At 44.5% G+C, this 16,007-nt stretch overlaps 1 protein-coding gene across 3 annotated transcripts in view; it reads right to left on the minus strand.

The window, feature by feature from the left end:
- BEAN1 (brain expressed associated with NEDD4 1) overlaps nt 1–16,007 on the minus strand; it is a 108,599-nt gene that overhangs the window by 49,359 nt on the left and 43,233 nt on the right. Inside the window, exon 1 of one of the 3 annotated variants that reach the window (XM_075009195.1) lies at nt 13,301–13,622. The exons of the other annotated variants lie outside the window; for them this stretch is intronic. Coding sequence (XP_074865296.1) covers nt 13,301–13,478 — 178 coding nt within the window. The 5' untranslated portion in view covers nt 13,479–13,622. Of the gene's footprint in view, nt 1–13,300; nt 13,623–16,007 lie in introns of those variants that run through there. 3 annotated transcript variants of the gene reach the window in all.

Raw genomic sequence — 16,007 nt, forward strand, 5'->3', positions numbered from 1 at the left:
CAATATCGTGACATCCAATACCACTGACCTTAAACTGTTAACGTCTCTGATGTGACCCTCATCCATGACAAGAGTAGAGAGCTGCATGCTATTTCTCTTTGTTGTTGCAAGAAGTATCACTTAGATGCCTCTTATTTACGTCTTCTCTTTAGATTCACCCCGTACTACATGTTAATTTCATTGACCAATAGCCTGTTTTGTTCAAAATGCCCTAAAGGTTTGCAGTATTTACAAAATATTCTCTATTTCACTGCAGATTTTTTTCAAATGTGTCATGTGAGTATGGGTATAACAGGAGTTCAAACACATATGGGGAAAAAAATCACTCATTATGAAAGGATTATAAATCCTTTGTCCATCCAAATGTAATTAATTAGTTTCCCCTCGCGCACAGAAAATACTTAAATAAGACAAAATCTAAGAAGCAATGTGCTGCTGAGGGAATGTTCTTTGTAGTAGGCTTATTCTGTATCTTGCTTACTGTTCTCCATTATATTTTCTCTCACTGTAGTTTAGCAGGAGTGACATCAGACCTGACCAGTACACTCCTATTGTTCCTAGGATAGGATTTTAGTTACCCCACTTTATATATCTTACATGTTTGCATGGAGAAAAGTGCTTACAACTCCCTTTGCCTTCCAGAATATGTGCCCCAGGCAGTTCTGAGCCTCTCTGGAAACTCCCTCTCCTCAAAGACTCACCCTCCCTATGTGCACTTCGGTTCATTCACTGTTGCTCAGGGGCCTTTGTTATAAGGCCTAGGTGCAAAGGCTTCCTTTTGCATCACAGTGGCTGTTTAGACCATGGCCCTGTCGACACTACAGATTATGGTGGTGTCATATATATCACTCAGTGGTGTGAATAATCCACACTTCTGAGTGATGTCAAGTTACACTCTAAGCACCAATGTAGCTGTTCTATATGGTGGGACAGCTTCTCCCACCATCATGGCTGCTGCTTCTCATGGAGGCAGGAGTTATTAAGCAGATGGGAAAGCTCTTTTCCATCAGCTAGAGCAGTGTTTCTTAAATTGTATTCCTCAGAACACTGGTGTTCCATGAACAACTTGCAGGTTTGCCACGAGCCTTTGGAAAAATACCCTGATGGTATATATTTTCTGTTACTAAACTAGATACAATGTTACTACTTCATTGCTCAGATACCTCATTAAATTACTTCATTTTGTTTTTTGCTATATATGTTGCTGACTTGTTTTTTTTGTGGTGTTTTTTTGTTTTTTTTGTTTTTTTTTGGTCTGACAACAATTTTTTGAAGAAAATTTTCATAGGTGTTCAACATGAATAATGTTTGGTGTTTCACGGTCCCAAAGACTAAGAAACACTGAGCTAGAGTATCTCCATCACTCTGTGTGTGTGTGTGTGTGTGTGTGTGTGTGTAGCTACATCTACACTGGGATGCTACATTGAAATAGCTTATTTCGATGTAGCGAAATCAAAATAAGCTATTTCGACAAATAACGTCTACACGTCCTCCAGGGCTGATGCCGTCAACGTTCAACATTGATGTAGGGCAGCACTACATCGAAGTAGGTGCAACAGCTAGCCGCTCCATTAAAGGGCCCCTCCCAGACACAGTTGCACTAAACAACACAAGATCCACAGAGCCGACAACTGGTTGCAGACCCTGTGCATGCAGCATGGATCCCCAGCTGCAGCACCAGCAGCCAGAAGCCCTGGGCTCAGGGCTGCTGCACACGGTGACCATAGAGCCCCACAGGGGCTGGAGAGAGCATCTCTCAACCCCTCAGCTGATGGCCGCCATGGCGGACCCCGCTATTTCAATGTTGTGGGACGCGGATCGGCTACACATGCCCTACTTCGACGTTCAACTTCGAAGTAGGGCGCTATTGCCATCCCCTCATGGGGTTAGCGGCTTCGACGTCTCACCGCCTAATGTCGATGTTAACATCGAAATAGCGCCCAACACGTGTAGCCGTGACGGGCGCTATTTAGAAGTTACTGCCGCTACTTCGAAGTAGCGTGCACGTGTAGACTCTGTGTGTGTGTGTGTGTGTGTGTGTGTGTGTAAAAACCCCGATTAGGTAACCTGTTTTTAGCTAACTCCTGTTACACCAGTATAGACAAAGGCTGTGTCTACACTACCTCCCTACTTCGAAGGGAGAATGGTAAGTAGGGTGTTCGGAGTTTATTAATGAAGTGCTGCAGTGCATATGTAGCACTTCATTAAGCAAATTCCTCCTCCGCCCCCCCACCCCCACCCCGGCAACTTCAAAGTGCCTGCTCATATCTAGCCACGGCTTACCCGCTGGTACTTCAAAGTCCCTTTGCTCCTCAAAATTTTGAGGATTCTCATGATTCCTAGCACTGAGTGCAGATTCTGATATAGTGTTGTGACACTGAGTTTAAAAATCCTATCAGATGCTTCAAAATCATGAGAAGACTAAAACTGAAGTTTCAAAAAATGCACTTTGGCTTCTTTTTATTTGCCATCTGGTTTTTGATTCTTTAGGGACACCTGAATCATACTTTAAAACTTTTTTCCTCTGAAACCATAAGGGCTAGAAACTTTCTAAAAATGACAGCTGCGGTTCTTACCTGACTCCAGGACTTGGGGATGATGGAAAAACACCAAATATCACAATGGGAGTTGGCAATATGTATGCCTAACCCTAAAACACAGTTTGTATCAAAGGCCCAGATCCTCTGTTGTGCACAGTTTCTGCGGTGTACCACCTGGTGTGTCAGGGAATTGATACATCAATGTAGTACACCATAATACATAATTATACCATACTATATATCATATAGTAAATACATATATTATGTATATGGTAATGTTCTTAGGGTGCTTTTTAAATTGGGTGTGGTGGAGATTAAGGCATCATAGGATAGATTAAAGCAGCATGCCAGATGGTAGCAGCTGCCTGTTGAAGATATCCAAGCACAACACGCTGCATTTGTGTCCCTCCTCTTTCTGCAATGCACCCTTAACATACCTACTATATACTGAGGGCTGCTGGTGGTATAATACATTGAGGACTTGCCAAGGTTCTTTCAGACTGGCACAAAGCCGCAGGAGAAGCAGGCTACGTGAGTAGGAGCTGACCCAGAATGTCCATCTCCTCAGACGGATGATATATGGACATGGAGGATTACCTTGCTCTTGTTACTGTCTAATGAAAGGCCAAGTACACTTGGACAGAGAGGCATTAAACAACTTTGTAACAGAAATAAATTACTTCTGCTCTGGGTTTCCTTAATGGTACGTTAAGGCAAAATATTCCATCCTGACAGTTGTTAACAGCAAGGGCCTCAACAATCAGATTAACAAATTAATACAAAAAAAGTTTTGAAAAGAATTGCTGAGGCATCTCTTACATTCCTTATCTAAATGCTGAAAGAGAAGATGCTGTTACATACATGAAGGGGCCAAGAGATCCACTTACCTTGAATGATAAAGTACACCTATTCCAGTTATGTAAACATAGCCTCTTTCTAAGGAGTTCCATAACATAGGGCAGTTCAGAACATGCTTCAATATGGGAACTGAATGAAAGATTCTCACTGAAGCAGATTTACAGTTGGGTGAAGATGGTCTCTAAATTTGTACATAAAGTGTGTATACACACACACACACACACACACACACACACAGAGACCACTACTACGTTTGGGAAAGCAAATGAGATACACTTTTGGCTTGGTGTGTGCATAACTCAACTTTGTATGAACAAACAAGAGAAGGCTTCAAAGATACATTCCTAAATTAAAATCGGTTAAAAACACAGCTTAAATGGAATTTTTAAAATGATGCTGTAGAGGCTATCACCTGCTAAATACAATTGTAGCTGACAAACCGATACCATGTTTATGTGATCTGACAAAAATAACTGTGAGAGCTGTTAACTAGGAAACACTGCACTCATCTGTGATGCTGGTGCAAAGCCCAAGGAGTAAAATGTAGGAATAATATTCAATATGCTTGCAGTAGTCTCCACGGCAATGGGGTGACCATGTGTTCCATTTTGGCCAGACAGTCCCTTCTGAGAGCTCTAATCCATCTGCCCTGAATTTGTTTTTAAAAAGCAAAACATTAAACATTTATTCCTTTTTACTCTTCCCAACTTGATCAGCAGGCAAGAGCAAAAAGGACAAAGGCCCACTCTTGTCAAAGCAAGATGTGCAGACTCCTGGGAGGAGGTGGGGCCAGCAGTGGTGTCAGCCCTGTGCACCACAGGGGAAGGAAGGACTGGGGTGATTAATTCAGGCCAGTCCTGTGCAAGTTCTTGGTTTTTCTTTCCTTTCCTCACCCTCTACCTCAACAAAATAGAATGGAGTCTACTCTGTTAGTAATGCAGGTGACATTTTATGACTCTGATCTCCCTGTGACTTCTCAAAGAAGTCTGGGAAATCCAGTGTTTAGCATTTCATGTATTTAAGCCTTTAAGAAGAAATCCTTCAAGGAGCCCTATAGCTATAGAATTCCCCAGCCTTTGCGGCTACATGGTTCTGTACTGTGAATTCTGGAGGACCCAGAAGCCCTGTCTGACACAGGGCCCCCTGGAGCGTCTGCAAGGCTTTTTTTGACAGATTCTGTCAAGAAAAGTGTTCTGCCTCATGGGGGAGAGGCAGAAGTGCTGTGTTCTGAACAAATTTTTAGTGTAGATGCTCCCATGAGTTCTGTGGACAAAGCTCTCTAATGTAGATGTAGCTCTGGTGAAGATGAGGGAGACAAAACCCTGTTTTGAGCTTCTGCCTTCACATGCCCAGATGTGCTGTTGTCATTTGGACAAGTGTACAATCAGATGATATCCGCTGTTAGTTCACTACATAGCATGGGACTGACCACACGTGCTAAATGTTTCTGCTTGGTATAGAAATGTATTAGTATCTTTAAAACGTCTTCTCTGAGGTCCAACTGGGTATTACGTGGATCAAGGAATATAACTTTAGAACCCATCTCTATTCATTAATACACTGATATGGGGTAGGATGCGAGAAACAGAACACTTCACATTATGTAGGGATTCTGTTGACAAGTATCTTCTTCTGTCTCATTCTGATATAAATATCCTGTCAGCTTTTTCTGGCAATGACTTCACTGAATTCAGCCAACCATGAGGCTATCTCAATTTCATAAAACACTAGATTTAAGGACAAGGTCAAGAAAGGTAATCTCCATTATGTGTACAAATAGTGACTTTGCCTCACAGGATCAGGTTTATTGTGAGGAAAGAGCTATTCTTACCTAAGGCACAGAACAACTTGCCACTCTTACTGATTTAATACATGGCAAGATAGGGCTCAGAAGATCATCTTTGCCTCCATTCATCATTTATGTTATGAGAGCATAAACCGAATCTGTTACAGAAAACTCGGATATCTCTAACGAATGTATGTTTATTTCTAACGTTCTACTTTGTCAATTGTTAGATTATCCAGAAACCCATTTATACAAAGCAGAAACAAACTCCAACCAAGCCTCGTAAGCTACCGTAGCTGAACCATAAAGTGACAAAGGAAGCATAATACACTAATTTATGACACTTGCCACAATGATTGCTGACTACATTAGTTATGGTCTCATATCCTCTGATGAATCTGGCATAAGATGGCATTTTTACTACTCCACTTCATATGAAATAGATATCAGCAGTGAAAGATGTTCTCTCTGTAATTTCTTCCACACTGCCTTCATAATACCCAAAAAATCTTCCGTTATTCACCAGCTACTGGTCCCTGGGAGGAGCAATCAATACTCAAATGCTCAAGCAAATTATCATTGTGCAGGGTTTTCATTATCTATTCATCTCTGAGTCACTCAATTATTTACAAACACTGAAAAGAAGCAGATCTGATACAGTGCCAGAATATTCCAAAGGGCAAGGATGTTAACATTATTACAAAATTATTTTTCAAAGATGTATGCATAAAGTTGCATATGTGAAAATGTGTGCAGCTACATGCCTAATTTATTTGCATGATTACCAATGTTCTAGTCACAAATATTTGCATACACAAATAACTAGTTAGATCAAAAGCTGACATTTCTGCATTAATAACTTTGTCCATGAAAACATCTGCAAATTAGGCAAGCAATTTCATTCATCTTATGTAAACAATTGCATTTAATTTTAAATTTTTCAACCCATTTTTCTATCTTGCTGTATTGGGCTCTTGGCAAGCTATTTGTCATAGTAAAACTTTAGTAATTGAAACAAGGGAGTAAAAAATGCCCTTCCTTTGTGGTTTAATCTAATTTTTCTTGAAATTCTAAACAACTTAATATTGTGGTTAGTTTATTGTAATAATACAGTTCTGTTTAGTGTTCCTCATTACATTGAATAACAAGCAACGCAGGAGCCATAACGAACCTTCTTGTAGAAACTTGCTGCTGGGGAACAGGGCTCAGAATACATCTGTGATTTTTTTGACCCTGTGGCATTTCCCTTCATTCTCACCCTGGGAGGAAAGAGCTGAAGACAGCCTGCAAGGAAGCATGCCAAGGAAGAGGTGGTATGGGAACCCCAGTTCAGAACAGTTCAGTTTCCTCTGTTTTGTGAATCACCCCAAATTGGTCTTATGTGTGCGCGCGCACGCGCACAATTCCCTCTGGGATCATGAGGCAGAAATATACTGCAGCAGAGAAGGGACTGCTCTTGTCAATTCTCTAATACAACTTTTTCAAAAACAGAGGGGCTGATAGCACCCTAGGTGTAGCATTTCTAATAAAGAAACTAAAGGGAACTAAGTGAGGAATGACAATTAAACAATTTAAACACGGATTTATGAATGGAGATGGCATAAAAACCTGAGGATTGTTTGTGTGTCTAGTTTCATTATCTAATTTTATTTAGTATAACGTACCACCAATAACTTGGCAGAAAGGAAACTCTAACAGTGAAGCAGAATCAGGATTAATAGGATGCATCAGGAATATGCATAGACGATTGACTACATAGGTGTATTTGATACTGACATAAGGGCAAAAAACATTTTATAAACAGGAATATACAGACGAAGGACATTTGTCCCAGTCTAAAGGGGTCCCAAGATTTAACCGTGACTTTTGAGACTGCAGGAGACACATAGAAATAAAAAGAATGAGGAAGATTGAGGGGTGGGTGGCAATACTTGGATGGAACAGATAGTTTAAGACGGCAATACAGAAATACAATAGAAACCCAAGCATACAAACGTAGCCCTAAAAATGAAAAGGCTTCAGTTAATGACTGTGCATTAGAGTACTTCAAAGTTCTTGGCTACCAAAAAGAGCTAAAGGAACTGTTTACTGCAGAGGATGGGAAAACTAAACTAAGAAGATACCTGGCTGAAGCTTAGGCTAAAAAAATCAACCACAGATATGCAATTCTAGCTACGGCAATTGTGTAGCTAAAACTGGCATACCTGCATTCAGCTTACTTGGCTGTCTATGCAGGAGAAGGTTGATGGGAGAATTTCTCCTGTTGACCTCCCTTACTCCTCGCATCTTGTGAGGAATACAGGGGTCAGCTGTAACCCCTGAGAGCAAGGCTGTAACAAGGGTGAGGCAACTGAGGCACTCACCTCAGACACTTCAGGGCTGCAGTTGGCCACATCTGGCCAAGCTGCATGTGGCTCTTTAAGAGCCATTTGCAGCTCGTTTTGCTGCCAGCAGCTGCTGCTGGTCAGGGACAAAGGCAGCTGCAGCTCCGACTGGGAGTGGGAGTTTGAGCTGGGCCCCGGCTTGGAGGTGGGAGAGGGAGTTTGAGCAGGGCCACCAGAGGCAGCCACCTTTGTCCCCGTAGCAGCAGCGTAATGAGTAACAAATGGCTCCATGCTGCTTGGATGGAGCTGTCCAGCTGGCTAACCTCACCCCCCAGGGTGACCCTGCCCCAGCTGCAGTTGCTGTGGACACTCACAGCACACCCCCCTCCCAGCCCAGGAACTCACTAAGTGAGTTTGCAAGGGTGTTGGGGAGCTACTGGGTTAGTGGGGCTTGGGGGAGAAGCTGGGTTTGTGGGGGTGCCGGGGGCTGCCAGGTGAGTGGGGCTTTGGGAGAGAAGCTGTGTTTGTGGGGGTACCAAGGGGTGCTGGATCAGTGGGGCTTAGTGGTATGAGGGGCTGCTGGATGAGTGGGGTTTGGGGGTGCTGCAAGGTGAGCAGGGCTTGGGGGAGATGCTATGTCTGTGGCAGTACCAGAGGGCTGCTGGTTGAGTGGGGCTCGGGGTGGGGGGAGCTAGGTTTCAGGGTGGCAGGGGCTGCTGAGGAGTGGGATTCCAGGGAGAAGCTAGGTTCAGGGGGCTGGGGTGGACGTAGAGGGGAGGAGCAGGCTGGGGTCAGTCTGCCCCCCGTCACTCCCTCCTCTTTATCTGTGCTACCTGTTGCCTGGCTACTCCTCCCCACCCTGGTCCACAGAGGGTGCAGCCTGCTCAGCCAGCCCTCCTGGCTGCAGCCCAGATGCCTATGTGCCAGTCCGTGCCACAGGCGTGAGGAGGAAGCAGGCACCATTGTCATCTGAGCTGCCTCCTGGTGGGTGTGGCTGATGCCTCCTCCAGTGACTCACTTTACCTCCCAGCCTCCTTATCTGTACGACAGATCAGTTGGGACTCTCGCCTGTGGAAGAACCACACAGGCACAATGGGGTTCAAATAACCGTTTACTTGCTGTCTCTCACATGTAAGGCCTAGTCACACATACACACCGCTGCTCTGCCTGGCTGTTAAACAGAGAACACATGGAGCACCACTGGTGTGCTGATATACTATTTACAGATACTACCCAATTTTTACACCTCAGTGCCTAATACTTATTCCCTGGGGTATTGCAAGTGGTTGCAAAGAGCTACAAAGAGAGAAAGCCCTATGTTGTCATACCTGCTCCTTGCCTCTCTCAATACGCGAAACTAAACAGCAGTCATGGAGCACCAAGACCTCTGTACCAGACAACTGTCAGTTTGTCCTGGAAATGTTATTGATCTGAAGAAGTGGGTCTATCTCATGAAGGCTCATCAGCTAATAAACCATTGTGTTAAGTCTTTCAAGTGCTATATGACTGCTGGGCTGTTTTGTTAGAATACAAACTAACACGGCTCCCTCTGTTACTATTCTCCATATACGAGAGAGCGCAATGGCCTTGCAAACCCAGGGTTGTGAGCTCAACCCTCGAGGGGGCCTTTCAAGGTTCTAGGGCAGGTTAGATTAAAAAAAAAAAAGTGTTGGGAATGGTGATAGGTCCTGCTGTGAGTGCAGGGGACTGGACTTGATGACCTTTCAAGGTTCCTTCCAGCTCTATGAGACAGGTGTGTCTCCCTGATAGGGTTTTCTTCGCGAGTGAGGGAGGATGAGGCAACATCTGGATGGCTGAGCTACCAGCACATCCTTCCCTAAAAAAGAGATACTTGCAAAAGTAGGGTTTGACGTTATTCATTAAGGACTGTCTCGTATTCACATGCACTGCAGCTCACGACGCATTGATTTTTATCGCTGAATTTGGGAAAAAATGGCTCTTCTTGCTCTTTCCATTGCAGACTTCTGCTCTAGGCTCTGGGGTAGGTAATGCCCCCCTCATAAGAGCCAATATGCAGATAACACTCTTACACACCTCCTCAGGGGACCACCTGGGAGCAGAGCTCAATCCCTCCCTTGCCTGAATCCCTCAGACAAATTCTGTCCCAGTAACTACTCATGGCAGGGTCATTCTGATAGGTAACGTCCAATTTCCTGTCTCCCCACCTGTATAATGCACTTTCTCTGCAACTGTAATCCAGGCCAGCCAGCTCACTTGGTGCTTAGTGTGCCTCCTGCCCTGCCCATTTCTCCTGGGCAGGAAAAGTGCTCTTCTCAACTGCCTTTCCCTTGGCATGTTTTGCACCTACTCTCTAATCTCCAGACAGATTTTATATAGCTGGTGTTTTCAGGTCCTGGGCAAGCAAAAGGGTCTCAACTATAATAAACAAACATTGTGGTTTTGTTTATCAATTTTTTTATTTTTCCTCTTCTACAAAATAACTACTATGAATTTATAAATCTTATAGAGGGGGCACAATTTTATATTCCTGCCTCAGGTGCAAAATTAGCTAGTTAGGGCGCTGCCTGAGAGGTCAATTTTTGCATGTCTCTACTCGACACACAAAATCAAGGCTCTGGAAGATCAATCCTGAGCAGGTCAATCTTCCAGGGTAGTGTAAACATAGCCTTACATAAAAGCTGCCATATGATAGCAGGCATCCCTTGTGGGGATTGTGACAGCTTTTAGCAATGCCTACAATACTAAATCTTTCCACTTAAATGGATCCTTTTGTGCTCTCTCTGAAGACTAGTCTGGCTTCAGTAAAAACAGTTTTTTTACATAATGCAAGTCTTTATGCAACATGTGGTGAAATAAACAACACAGAAAAGTAAGAGGAGCAGACAGAAGAGCACCATGTGTGAAAGGTAAGAGTGACACTCATGCCTAAAGAGAAATCCAAGGATTTTTGCTTTTATTTCAAGAATAAATTTAAGCCCAGATTCAACCATGGTACAACCCTATTAGGACATCAAAATTGTAGTAAGGATGAATGTGGCCCATAGCCTATACTTGACCCCAGATGGGCATTTTTACAGTTTTTTTAAATATAAAATAAAACTGTGTCTGGATTTCCTTTTTGAAAACATTACTGGGTTTGTATTTACATTTTGCATCATTCTTTTACAGTGATGGTTACCGAAACCACTCTACTTGACATAAATGGATATACAATGGATATGTAAAACTGGTATAAGAATCAGGCCTCAATGCTTAATGGGCCTGCTGAAGAATGTATGAATAAAGGTGGAAGAAGTAGACAACTGAATAGCCTTTTTTTTTTTTTTTATTTTTTTTTATTTTTCACAATGAGAAACCATGATCTGAAATACTAACGTGTATGTGTGTGTGTGTGAGAGAGAGACAATTACAAGAGACCACTACCACATTTTTCACTTCTGAATATTTTTGCCTTTTTAATGAAAATGCTCATTGAATATAATCAAAATGTGGGGGGGAGGGTGTATGTGGTAAATTTGCATCTTCCAAAGCTTTTGGATTTTATCAGCTTAGTGTAATCATGATGTAAATCAACAGCATTACACTTTATACAAAAGCAGAATTGCAGAAATGAGTCAGTCATGCAACAAATTGCTTATTAAAGTTTTTGTATCCAATATAATTCCCAATGGTGCCACCATTTGGTAAGCCAAGAAAACTCTCAGGAGTTTGGTTTTTTTTTTTTAAAAAAAAAAAGTTTTTTAATACAGTCTATTTAATACGGTCTTTTAATACGGATTGTCTAATCCAAGTAGAAACACCTTGGGACATCTGAGGGTTTTTTTTATTACATTTTGTACTTTTCCATACCCCTTTACTTTTATAGTGATAAACAGTTGCAAGCTTATTTTTTAAGCCCTATTGTAAATGCACTGAGATTAAATTTCAATATATGTTTACAGCATCTGAGGTACTATTACTTTTGGTTTTTTCCCCACCATGTTGTATTTTGAAGTTGTTCTCTGTCAAACTGTAGTATAGCTAGGAGACTGCTGGTGAGAATTTGTAATAAGACAGACAAGCCCTCTGCATTAATGTGGCTCAGCATTTGTTTTTCCAGCTATTCATTATCATTCTAAGCAGATACAAAGAATGTTGATCCAAAGACTTCTCTTTTGTAAGGAGCTGCCTTGCCATTTGCAAATAATGCCTGATAGAACTGCAGTGCAAAGTTGGGTGGCGTGAGGAGGAAAGTTAAGGAATTGACCTAAAGTTAATTCTTAAAAGCCAGATTTTACATGGACTTTACCTATACAAAGGTGTGCAGTTTTGAGGGAAAGGACTGCCCTATCCCTCAAGAGTGGCCTTCATAAGTACCAGGAAGAATTGCAATCCATTTACTCTGGGAACAGATGAGCTACTTTCTCCCTATTCACACGGGATACGTGGCAACCTAAGGGGCAGCAGGCAGGAGACCAGTTTGACTCCTCCTCCCGCTATGTACCAGCCAGAGGGTAGACAGCAGGGGTCTCAAACTCACAGCTCAGGGGCTATCGGTGGTCTGAGCAGTTCCACAATCGGGCCCACACAGCTGTTGGCACATGAATTGCTGGGGATCTGGGGGGCTATCCCTTCCCTTGCAGTTCAGCCCCTGCCGTACCTCTTCCCCCACTCTCTCCTCCCCATTGCACTCCTTCCCCCAAGCCCTTTTCTCTGATATTTGGGCTGACGTGTGGCTCTGCTTCACAGTGAGTGTGGAGACGCTCGACCACTGCCACTCACCCCAGCCCACCCACAGCCTTGCAAGCTAATCTGAGTATGGAGGATCATCCTGCCCATAAGATAGTTGGGATAACTGCCATGGAGCCCCTCCAAGGATGGAACTATATGGAAAGGATGGCTCTTCACGCATCTCTCCAGCCCAAAAGATGCTGGTCATGGTGCAGTTCTAGCAGCTGGAAACTGATTTAGCCTTGCTGTGCTGTCAGTAGTGGTGCTGGGGGCTGCTGGGGAGGCTTTAAATCACCCAAGGATGTTGGGAGGAGCTGGGGGATGTATGTGGGGGAGCAGGAGGGAGTAGGGGGACATGGGTACGTTGGGGTTAATGCATGGAGACCCTTCTCTCCTGTGCTGTACTAGAGGGGCGGTCCACTCGCCCACTAGGAGGATATGAGGTCTGGCAATGGCCTTGAGATAAACTAAGTTTGAGCTCCTGGGGGTAGAGCATATAACATGCCACAAAATGGTGGTTCTGCCATGTGTGGTGAACGGGGGCAGTGCAGTGTGGCGGAGTGTGGGTCAGGAGAGTCACGCACATGGGGTGCCCCTCCAGGTGCTCTACACATGCGTCCCACCACAGAAACCAAGAGGCCATTAAACTATGGGAAGTTTAGATATTATCACAGAGTATATCTAAGTCTTTTGGGAAATCAGTGGATAATATCTCCAGCCTGGCTCCAATGTGGAGTGTGGACATAACTTATGTTACAGTCCTCTAATGTTTTAAAAAAAAAAAAATTAGTTACTAAATATAAGCGCTCTGTGCCTTAAAGAACCATGATACAGTGGTGACAGACCTGTGTAGTAGGCCCGGTCACAGCCAGCTAAGGGATGAGAGGGCCAAGGAGAAGGGCAGTCAGAGGGCCCTAACTGATGCCTAGGTCCTTGGATTCTTTAATCTCTCCCTGAATCAAGCAGCAGGTAGGCATACACTACCCCTGTTGAGCTGAGACTTTGCTTTCCTTTCTGTCTCCTGACCCACTAGAGTAACTGCAACCTTTTTACACACATGCTCACATTCCCTTCTGCCCGTGTACCAACATGCGACATACCCTCATTCCCATCATTGTTGCATTTGGCCCCAGGAGGGAGGCCAATGTGTATGTGTTGATTTCCCTGGCATTTCATGAATGCTTCAGATGGTGCTTTGTATCTTGGTGATATACCAGGGGTCAGTAACCCCCCAGGACGGGTATCAAGAGTGGCACCTGAGCTGATTTTCATTGACATGAGGTGGCCGCTCAGCCCTGCCCCTTCTCCCTCATGTAGCCAGGACCTTGCTCAAAGCCATGCCACCTGTGGATTAACAAAAGACCAGTCAATGCTACCAACCACCACTTAAATGGTAAAGCTCTGTCTGCCTCTGTATTCACTAATGAAGCTGCTGTAAGTAGGACTATTAGTGACTTTAAAAAGTATCACTGGGACAATACACAGAGATCAAAAGGTTGAATTTTGTCACTCTGCCTCGGAAAGGTTGCTGACTCTGGTTTATAATTTTCTGGAGATCTCATTATTTATAAGCAACTTTAACTGAGGAAGGTTCCAATTTCTCCTTCAAAGAACCTGGGAAAATCTGAATTACTTACTGTATTCTGGAGGATCCTGACTACGGATCAGCTTTTCTTGGAGATGCTGATGAGACAGTCAGGGTCAGGTACAACAAGAAGTGAATGAACAGAAGGTCTCGGAAGATTTTTCTGGTATATAACATCACGCAAGAAGGGATCTCTCTTGGAAGAGGAGTGCTCCACACGCACACACACACTCTCTTCCTCAGGAGTGGGTAGGCTGCCCCATAGATGACTCATTGTAGCACTTCGTAGGTGTCTCACACTTTAATGACCCTGCCAAAATTCTAACTGCTAACTGGGGTGTATCCACATGCCTCTCCCTGTCCCTCTAGGTGGCCCCCCTGGCACTAGTCACTATTGGTGCACCCAATGCTCTCCATTTACATGGTGACATGACTGCCCAATCATATTTCTACTCAGCTGACACAGAACATCTCAGCTATCCATGTACAATCATTTTGTTTCTTTCTGGGGGTGTTTCTGCTGACTTTTCATGAACATCCCATGGTATGTATAACAGGCAGGTTATTTATAAACGATCCTAGTCTTGCTATATTTAGTCTCATGAATAGAAATTATATGTTTGTTAATTGGTGCGCTTAAGTCAATAAGCAGTCTCTCTTTAACTCGAGTCTTCACTGACACAGGACATTGCTATAGGAGCAAATGAATTAGCGAGTGATCGAAGGAGCTAATGCATGATTGTGTTTGGTGCCATTTACCAAATTTTAACATGGAACACAGCCCATCCCTCTCTCTGGTCCAGCGCGTGCCCACCTACCCTTTGCACAAGTGTGTATGAGCAGGGGTCTTCCCCTGCACTTGTTAGGTCTGCATAAAGGCCTGGTGCAACATCAGTTCTTGCATCCATGGGTGCACTTGCATGGATGCCTTCCTATTTTCCTGCTAGGGCAGGAGCAGGCACCATCTTCCCCCCGCCCACCCCAACCAGCCCACACAGAAAGGGGAAAGTTCCCAGGGAAAGAACATCCACACTGCTTAAAACAGCATAGCACTGGTTGGGTATATCAGCACGCTTCTCAAAGGCTGACTGGGCTGAGGGAATTAACTATCCTTCAATGCTTAATAGCAGTTCCTTGGAGGGCATGATTCAGATATGCATGTGGGGCCACGATGGAGGCCTGCACTGTACCTGCCCCATGGGTACGTAAAGTATTTCAGTGTTCAGGAACCTTGAATGGCAGAACATGTGTGACAATTTTGGTAGAATTTACAATGGATGCTTCTGTTGGTCCATCATTATGCTACGACTCTTTCATGCTCCAGTTTACTCCTCAGTTAGTGTCTTTTGCCCCTTTTTATTAATTACTATATAATATTCAAGATAATCTTTAAGATTAGAAAAGGAAGGCCGTCTGTCCATCTATCCCACTGTAGTCATGAACATATTGTGGGAGCGGGCAGGATCGGGGGCTTAGCCTCTCCTGTGCCAATGGGAGGCAGTGGCGCCAGGCAGGCGGAGAACGACTGAGCAGGGTTGTGGTGGAGGGAAGATGGCAGAGGAGGAGAAGCTGCTCTTGGGTGAGGAGAAGCATGAGCTGTATCTCCGGTATCGCAGGGGACCCAGGGGCTGTGGCTGGAGAGCGGTGGGGAGTGGGGCCAGAGGGTGCAAATGGGCGTGGGGGAGAGCCACAGTGAGTGGGGGTGGTGCCTGATCGGCCTTGTGGCACAGGCTCTAGAGTGTGGGGACAGGCTGGGGGGGGAGCTGCTCCCAAGGGTGCTGGGGAGAGCTTGTGGGGGCTGGCCCTGTGCTGCAGGCACTAGGGTTGTGGTGTGGGCTGGGGGGGGTCCTGAGGGGAATGGGTCTGTAGGGTGTGGCACAGGGAGGCGGCACAGAGGGGTGGGAAGTTGGTGCTGGATGGGGGGGAAGGGACTGGAGGGGGAACTGGGCTTGAGGGTGAGGGCCTGCAGCTGCCACAAAGGGGTGGGCCATGCTAGTTTAACATAAATGTATGAAATCTACACCATCCTGCTCTGCCTCCTGCAGATACGTGTTTGTGCATACAGTACCACATGGAATTTCTGTACTGTGTTCCCAAATAAAGACTGAGCAGAAGCTGGATTGCTTCACCCCCAGCCTTCATCTTCACTCTGACTTGCCATACTTTAATGAGGAGCAGTTCCCATTTCAAATACAGCCAGCTGCCAGACAGGCTTGCTTACT

Source organism: Carettochelys insculpta, chromosome 14, assembly GCF_033958435.1.
Source record: "Carettochelys insculpta isolate YL-2023 chromosome 14, ASM3395843v1, whole genome shotgun sequence".
Taxonomy (NCBI): Eukaryota; Metazoa; Chordata; order Testudines; family Carettochelyidae; genus Carettochelys; species Carettochelys insculpta.